Source organism: Pleurodeles waltl, chromosome 11, assembly GCF_031143425.1.
Source record: "Pleurodeles waltl isolate 20211129_DDA chromosome 11, aPleWal1.hap1.20221129, whole genome shotgun sequence".
Lineage (NCBI taxonomy): Eukaryota > Metazoa > Chordata > Amphibia > Caudata > Salamandridae > Pleurodeles > Pleurodeles waltl.
Genome location: NC_090450.1, coordinates 940,628,719 through 940,638,093, shown reverse-complemented (window position 1 = coordinate 940,638,093; position 9,375 = coordinate 940,628,719). Strand labels below are relative to the sequence as shown.

Genomic DNA, 9,375 nt, shown 5'->3' with positions numbered 1-9,375 from the left:
CCTCATCCAAGAGGCTTAAGCCCTATCTTTCTGGTAGACAAGAAAGGTGGAGGGTCAAGATTAGTTCTCAATCTCAAAGAATTCAATGCCTGGATAGTCTACAGGCATTTCAAAATGGAGGGAATTCATCTTCTGAGGGATATCGTTCAAGAAGGAGACTGGTTGGTATGTCTGGATTTAAAGGATGCTTATCTGAGCATCCCAATTTTCCCTCCTCATCGTCACTTCCTTCCAGTTTGTTGGCTAGACCAATTTTTTGAAATCCAAGTCCTTCCTTTTGGACTTCCCTCCGCTCCTTGGTGCTTTACCATGATGATGAGACCAGTGGCGGAGTCTCTTCGCGCCCGGGGGGTGTGTCTGATCGTTTACCTCGACTATCTAATCCTGATGGCGCAGGACCCCTCAGTCCTTCAAGACCACTTGGCATGGACAATTAATCTCCTTCAGAGTCTAGGATTCTTGATCAATCAACCCAAATCTTGTCTTCTGCCATCTCAGCAGATAGTTCCTGGGTTTTTGGATATATTCAGTGAAGGCCCAGTTGATTCTTACCCCTCATAAGGTTCGCAATATAAAGAAGGAATTGCGTCTTCGCTTATCTAAACAGAGGGTGTCCTTGAGGAACTTAGCCAGGATGGTGGGACTCTTATCTTCAATTCAGGCAATATTCCCGGGTCCCCTTCATTACAGAGCCCTCCAACGTCTCAAGATTTCCCGTCTACAGAAGGGCCTGTCCTATGCAGACATGGTTCCGCTTTCAGCGGAAGCCCGTTCAGAAATAGTTTGGTGGCTAGATCACATGGAGGCCTGGAACGGGCGTGCGATCTTCGGCACTTCCCCAGATGTGATTCTGGAATCGGATGCCAGAAGATGGGGCTGGAGAGCCCGTTGCGGGTCCTTGACCACAGGAAGTCGATGGTCGGAGGAGGGTCTACACCTCCACATCAACTGTCTGGAGCTTCTGGCCAGCTCTTTTGCGATACGGAGTGTATCACCCCTGAAATGAGATTGTTGCATTCTTTTGAGGATGGACAACATTTCGGCGGTCAGGTATGTGAACAAACTAGGGGGCACGAAATCTCAGACCCTGGCTCGGATAGCCATGGAGTTCTGGTAATTGTGTCTCCATCACTGCATTTCTGTAATTGTGGAATACCTACCGGGAGTGAACAATGCAGCAGTTTCAGATTGGAATTCCAGATTCCTTTGGGATGGCAGCAATTGGAAGCTCCTTCCGGCAGTGTTCTTTTATCTGAACGGGAACTGGGGTCCTTTCACGATAGACTTATTTGCATCAAGACTGAATTGCCAGCTCCCCCTCTTCTTCAGTTGGAGAGCAGATCCGGAAGCAATGACCACGGATGCCTTTCTTCAGGACTGGTCTCTGCATCAGGGATATGCCTTTCCCCCGTTCAGCATGATCCCTTGAGTCTTGACTCAAGTTCGCCGTCAGGAAACCAAGATTGTTCTAGTAATACCCCTTTGGAGAGCTCAAGCCTGGTTCCCTATGGCTCTGGAGTTGTGCGATTTTCCCCTTCTGATCCCTCCGAGGGACAATCTCTTGCTGGACCCTCTCGGGAATCCCCATCCGTTAATTGTGTCAGGCAAGTTACGCCTGGTGGTGTGGAGACTTTCCGGCAACAATGGCTCTTGCCAGGCATTTCTGAATAAGCTTCAAACTTCATTCACCAGGCCTGGTCATCCAATACACATAAACACTATGCCTCCGCCTGGAAGCAATGGGTTCATTTGTGTGCGGAATGGGATGCAGATCCCTTTAATGCTGATGTCAATCTTGTAGTTAATTTTCTGGCATCTCTTGCTGCGTCTGGCTTAGCCTCGAGATCTGTTAATAATTATAGATCTTCTACATCGGCTGCCCACCTCCCTGTCTTGGGTAAACCGGTTGGTGAACACTTTGTGGTTTGCAAGTTGATGAGAGGCATCAGTCTGTCTAATCCTCCTTTACCTAGATATTCGTCTCTTTGGGACGTTAATGTGGTTCTTTCCTTTATTTCCTCTTGGCCAGATAATAGATTCCTGTCACGTAAGCAACTTTCAGCTAAACTTACTCTGTTGCTGTGTCTCATTTCCTGCAAAAGGGTGTCTGATGTTAGGGCTCTTGACTTGGCAGGAAGGAGTTTTTCCCCTGATGGGGTGTCTTTTTCTATTTCCAGATGCACTAAGACAGGCACTAAGTCTGTGTCTTACCCAGCTTTTCCCCATAATTCCAAACTGTGTTGTTCAATGTTTAAAAGCTTACGAAGCTGCCGCGGACGAATTCAGGAGAGATCCTGGGGGTCAACTATTAATTGCTCTTCAGAAACCTTTTAATTCAGTCTCATCGGCTACTTTGGCCAGATGGACTAGATGGCTTCTTTCTAAAGCAGGAATTAATGTTTCCATTTTCTGAGCACATTCAGTTCGTGGTGCTATGGCCTCAAAATCATTTAATTTGGGAGTAAGGTTAGAGGATATTATGAAGGCAGCAGGCTGGTCCTCGGAATCCACATTTAAGTCCTTCTGTTAAAAACCTATTTTAGACATTGCATCGATAGTGGTAAATCAGCTTTGAACTAGCATAAACTGAGCCTCCGGTCCTGACATAGAATAAAAAATCTTCGAGCTTTCGCGTCAAGAATTTTCAATTCTTTTAAGGACAAGGAGGCGAGGATTATCCCTCCCTATGTTTACCAATAAGACAGCATCATATGAGTTAAGTATCTTGGTTTTATTTATTGTTTTATGGTATTACCCACCCAGTGATGTGGCATATATTAAACAAGTTTACTGATTCTTCTGGCCATATGGTATGATTGTTTTTTCTACTCCCTTTTTTCTAGGGTTTGACCAGAAATGATGTCTGCTACAATTCGATGAATTCTTGGAGGTCCTTCCGTCTTGGGATTACTGTTCTCCTTGGATGTTGGATTCAAGTTCATCTGCGGGTTCGCTTTTGATAGACTTTTATTGACTTTTACTGACTGAGATTTGCAAAGAAAGAGGAAGTTCATTGGCCTCGGATGTGTATATACTGTATACTCTATGGTTATGACGTTAGATCTTGGAACTCTGGGATATGTTTTAGTTTTAATAACATCTTCTCCTATTGGCTGCTGTTTGTAATAAAGCATAGAAAGAGAAGCATAATCCTTGCCTCCGTGTCCCTAATATAATTGAAAATTCTTGACGCGAAAGCTCGAAATTCTTTTATCCCACATCTTGCCTGTCTTAACTCAAATGTAATTTAATACCTTCTTCCCTACGGCAAACCTTACTTGCCCCCATTATCGCCCCAGCGACGCTGATGTCCGACATATACCGTGGAGATGCTCAGCACTGTCTACCTTCTGGCAGGGTGTACGCAACACCTTACGGGAGGCCACTGAATTTACTGATCTCAACTCTTGGGTGACTGGCGCCCGTGGCATCTTTAAATGCCGTAAGCGCCATATAGTTTGCACCTGATTAGCCAGTCTAACCTTACTCTTAGCTAAGCGCGCACTCGCCCTACATTGGAAGGCACCCAACACCCCACCTATAGAGGCATGGCATGGGGAGATGCACAAATGGTGAGCGGTAGAGGGTTCCGCCCTTGGCTATGAAGAAGCCGAGCGCATTTGCTGACGCCCCATATCTCCAGCATGGGACACTTTGTTCAGGCACTTCCTCCAACTCACCTCCCAAGCCCCCTGACGATCTCAGTCCACCTCCCGAGCCCCCCCCCTCTCCATAACCTGATTGGTACCTGGCCTCCACAATTCTCACATAAAACCGACGAACCCACAAGGGCATATACCGCCTGAAGGGTTCCCCTTCCCCACCCAGCGTGCTGCTCTGACCCCCACATTATGTCCTTGAACCGCACTCAGTCCTGCTATCTCCTCGGGGAGCTTCATGAACCCCCAATCCCCACGCCCTACCCTGCCCGCTGACAATATTCTCTGATAATGCTGTGGTGCCCCGACCCCCCCCCCACACCCCCCCCCATCGTACCCTGTTTGCTCAATGATTCTTGTTATTGTTCAAGGTTTGTTCTTTCTTTATTCTTTTCTTCTCTCCTTTATAGCATTCGTTGTATAATGTATACAATATTCCTGATGATTATTACGTGCAGTGTATCACTTCCTCTCTTTGGAACCAGGTACCGTTTTCGCTCCAGATATATGTCACCATGTCATACGATACTGCACCCCGTATTGCCTCTTCCCCATATGTAAAACCCCAATAAAGAGAAGGTATAAAAAAAAGAGGTAAAAAGGCTTTCAGGGGTGCTTCCGTGGTTCAATCAGTATATAAGTACATTGCCATCCCAAACGCCTGCTCCCATCAGCACCACTCTGTCTGGGTGAGCATCAGTGGCTACAGAACTGGGGTTAACTGGCGAGTATATCAGTGCTCAGATGCAGCTGTGTAGCAGTCCTTCACTGATGTCTCTTGTGCATTTCAAAAGTGCCACCAAATCTGTGCTCAGTGGCAGGGTATTACTATCATTTTTATTTATAAATAACAATCGAAGCAATATACAATTTATTTTAATATATAAAACTTTGTTTTTGTCCATTATTTTAAAGCCATTAGTGAAAGCTCATTTTACATGCAGCTAATGTTGGTTTGTGTCTGTCATTTGGTGTCCCGCGTCTCTGCCTGTTCTGTAAAGGATCACTATGACGTTGGCAGTGAAAACAAAATACATATATGGGAGCATCCTCAGAGGAAAGATGATCATGGCAAACATGTGTGATTGTGGATGGTGCCGTTGGACTTCATTAGGCAGCTTTCACTAGGACAGTGCCTAACTTTGAGATTGCTTGTAGCAGGCCCCTCAAAATAAATCTGATTGGGAAAGGAGATGAGTGTTTCTATCTTATTGGAATATGCATCCTTTTTATTTTGTTCCTACACTAAATGCAAGCAGTTTCTTCTTTTGGATGCTAAGGTCTCTTTTCTGCTGGTTATTAACTGTTAGTCAACGTTTGCCCGGTATGCCTTTTGATAGATCCAGATCCTTTCTTGTGTCGGTCTTCTTTGTTCAGCACATTTGTCTGACTCAGATCTCTCACCAGTGTTGTTGGATGGAGTTTGTGGCCACAGCCCTCTTTACCTTTACTTTCAGGTAATTTGCTTTCATGTGAAAAGTTTCCTTACTCTGTCTTTAAATTTCCTGGCTTGCCACATCAGAATTATATTGCACACTGGTTTACCAATGGTTGACGATCATAGACGAATGCTGCTTCACTCAAAAATTGGTCTTGGTGCTCAAGGATACCTGAGAGATGGGGCAGTGCAGGGAGGGCGGTAGGGGGGTTCACAAAACAAATAGTAAGATAATGAAGTAACGCAGCCTCTTTCATCCTGGCACTCGTGTGGAGAATAAATCTCCAGTTGTTTCAACTACTAGCAAGATAGGACAATTCTATTCAGTTATGACATTCAAATGTAATCCTTAGACTTGAAAATTATAATTTATCTACAGGCTCACTCCGTGCAAGCTTCGTTCTCTGATTTTTCCAACCAGTTGCACCTGAAGAATGACTTTTCGCGGTATGCAGCTGAGAATGAATGAAAGTGGATTTATATAGCACGTGGTTACTCCGCCTGGAGTGTCACCGCACTTGGGTCCACCTCAGCCATTCACAGGAAGAAGAAAGTAGAAAGGAACTGTCAGTCTAAGGTCTCCAGAAAGAGCCAGCTTGTCAGTCTTTTTCAGAAAACTGACTCTTGCTCTACCAACCTCTAATCAGCTGGCAGGGTGTTCCACAATTTAGGGGCAAGATAGTGGAAAGAGCAACCTCCCATATGTGCTCTATTGATTTTTGGAATGGAAGCCATGGCCATAGTAGAGGATCTCAGGCTCTGAGTGGGACGATGACGGAAACCCATCAGGAGCAGATATCTCGGGTCTTTGCCCTGCAATCGCAAAGAGGCAAATTTAGGGATTTTGAGTATCGGACGTGCCGAAGCATTCTGCACTCTCTGCAGTTTAAGGAGACTGCTCCTGGTGGCCCCATGGTGTAAAACATTACAAGAATCCAACCTTGATGTAATGAGGGCCTGAACCACATTTTTCCAAGCCTCACTGGGTAAAAGGTTTGGTTGTTGCATGGGCTCTCGGTTACTTAGCAATGCTATGAAAGGAGCCAGTGGCAGCTGAAATGTAATTTTCATAAGTAAATGTTAAACACATTAGAATTTTCTGAAATAATTCAGCTTTTTTTGTAATTGGTTTTTCTTTGAGAAAACTGGGGATTCCCTCCCCCCCCATATGTGTGCCAGAGTAGCAGAATTGAATGGTTGCATTCCTCAGTTCTCTTTACTGTGATCAGACATCCTTTCAGTCTCTAATCTCATTTTTTTGTGATATGTAGTCGGGACTCAATACTAGTGTCTCTATAGGGCCTTCTTGAATGGGATCAGAGCGTAACACCTCTGGCTTTTCTTGAGCTGCTCTAGTTTAGATGACAAATGTATGTGTTTCTCCTAGTGTCCTTGGTGGGGTGTATTCTCAGCATTAATTCAATAGGACTTTCATTTTTCCATCCTATTCTGGTGCCCTTGACTTCTGCTAACCTTGCTCTTCTGGTGCATCATAGACTTTTCTTGGACAGTATGTGCCCCCATTCTTTTCTCATTTACTTGTGTATGAATTAGCCCCACTCCTTTACAGACTTTGCTCATCTGGTACATGTTTGACTTTCATTGGATGCAACATGGCCCTTTATTGTGTCTCTTTCACTTTTTTGTGGGAGTTGATCCCACTTCTCTGTTGAGAGTGGTCCTCTGGTACACCTTTGGCTTTCCTTGAAAGGAACATACCGGTTTCTTTTGTACCTTTCACAATACCAGAACTAGACCTGTGTAGTTGTTCTAGTAGATGCTTTGGTGAAAACAGGCTCCTGCCTCTGGCTCTAAATGTCTTTAGCTGCCACTCATGTTCTGGAATCTCTGTGGATGCCCATAAATGGAAAGTTTTCCCAAATTCTTTCTTTTTTCTGTTTTTTTTCTTTAATTGTACATGCCCACCTATTCTAGTATCTCTGGATTTTATAGCTCGTTTCCTTTAACATAACCTCTGAAATTCGTTGACACTGCGTATATCTCTGTGAGTGTAACAAACCGTCGTGGTGACTCTGTCTCATTTGCTTGGACATATTCACCTCTGTTTTGTTTTCTTGGGCTTGCTTGAGTTAAACATCTACATCTGGTCATGCGTTGTCTTTGGTGTCCTTAAGTTGGAACGTGTCCTACTTAGCATGGCTCTCCATACTTAGCGGATGATCCCAGATTTCGGAGACTGTATGAAATTCTTTTTTGGGCTTGTCCATGGGTTTCTTGTGTGTTTGGCTTGTCTTGGATGGAACCAAGGTCGTGCTTTCTGGTGTTCTCCTGGCAAAATATGACTGTGTTTCCTTCCTAATGGCTACAATGTCTATACACCTGTTACCATGCCTTTTTTTTCTTTGGTGGGGCATGTTGTCCCTCAATTATATCCTACTTTTCAGGAATCCATTGCTCTAGTCTCTCAGTGACTTTCTGTGACCATATCCTTGCTGTCACGCATTGTCCCTGGATATCAAAGCCCTCCAGCATTTGCCTCTGTTGCTCTTTCTTGAAACAGGAATGTTTATGCTTGCTTGGGCCAAAGCTTTAAAGACTGGAGGCTGTGAAGCCCTTGTTGTCCACATTGTATTTCACCAGGTTATGGTGGATTTCGCCCATCACTGGCTAGAGGAAGCCATCTGTGTTGATATGTAGGCCTCGATGACGCCCTGACTGGTAGTCAGGAGGTGGCTGTGGTTGTGGTTGTGGTTGTGGCTGTGGCTCTGGTTGTCTGGCGACTCTGAACTCTGGTACAGAACCAGGTTTCCGGAGGACACTGTCAATATGGAAACAGAAAGTGTAAAATTAAGCTGGGCACAGTCTATTGTTGAAAGTGATCACTGCTGTCTTACTGGCACATCATATAATAACTGGGATACCATCCTGTTCCCTACTTCGGTTGAGGTTTTATAATTGTAATTGAAGAGGAGAGTCTGTTTTGCCTCATTACACTTTATTTTTTATCAGAAACTTGAAATCCCATTCTGTCCTGAGCTACTATTCTGTATCCCAGACAACTGGTCATTAATCACACCAGAGACACTGTGCTGGCTCCTCTATAGCATCAGTAATGGTATTTTGTCTTACCCATCTGAGATCCTTCTTGCTATCAGAGGTACAGTTCTATCTCTTGCCACTTTCTTATTGATGGCAGGGATTCCATTGTACTGGGTTTTCCCCAGTATGAGAGGTGCACTTCAATCTGCCCCACCGGTGTACATTCATAGCACACAAAGTACTATCTCATCTTACCCGTCCCTCATTCTGACGCCGTACTACAGTGTGAATTAGTTCTTGTTTTAGATAAATAATACCACAATCTAAACTATGTCCCACCTGACCATTCTTTTTACATTTCGCGAGAGCCTGTAACCTGTTGCATTATACTAGTGGTTTCCTTAATGCAGCCCCACACCGAGCAGTCTTCTCCATCTCACCATGCCTCATCCATGATGCCAGAACCACACCCTGCTTCAGTTTCCACTGCTCCTCTCCTGAGTGACATAGGGCTCTTACTCTGCACGCACAACTATGCCCATTTAACAGTCCTGAGCCAGCATCTTCCATGGCTTCCATATCTCTCACCCAGACTCTGACCATTGCCCGTTTGCCGCACAAAATAAAAACTGACACTCTTGTCCCAGCCCTCCATGATGTGAATAGAATAGCATCTGCAGTACACCCCATGGATGCTGTGACACTACCACCACAACCTTTTCCACTTTAACATTGGCCTCTTGTCTGATGACACTTTGCTAGAATTCTGCCTTCCTCCCATGATCCCCAAACTGGTGCAAACTCCAACCCTTGGACCATAACCTTTTGTTTTGGTCGTATTATACGAGCAGCTTTTGTTTTTCATTGATGACATCAACACTACTTCAATGTTCTAACACCATAATAGGCACTACGATATTAGTAGTTTCAGCCACTGCATTCATTAATATACACAAAGTAGGAACACTCTCTACATGACACAGAATGACGTCTAGCAGTCAGTCCCATGCCGTGAATTCTCCTATTTACCTGAAATAATCTAAAATATTAACTGGAGACCATGCAGTCCACTTCACGTTCAACCAAGACGCATTCCATCCTTGGTTACCAGGATACTGCTGAAAACTGAAATTGATTGGTTATACTCTGTGCAGCTACATGAATGCTGCCCACTCTCACCCAAGATCTACATTTTTTACATTGAACCATCCCTCACTTTCAAAAAGCATCTAAAAAATATCTGTAGCACCTCAGTATTAGCTTGCAAGAAATAAAACC

General features: G+C 44.5%; 1 protein-coding gene across 1 annotated transcript in view; it reads right to left on the bottom strand.

Moving 5' to 3' along the window:
- Nucleotides 1-4,477: 4,477 nt before the first annotated feature.
- The window catches only part of HNF1A (HNF1 homeobox A), an 80,575-nt gene continuing 75,677 nt past the window's right edge, over nucleotides 4,478-9,375 (bottom strand). The window contains exon 10 of the mRNA XM_069215058.1: nucleotides 4,478-7,876. Within this exon, the coding sequence (XP_069071159.1) occupies nucleotides 7,719-7,876 (158 nt within the window). The 3' untranslated portion in view covers nucleotides 4,478-7,718. The remainder of the gene's footprint in view (nucleotides 7,877-9,375) is intronic.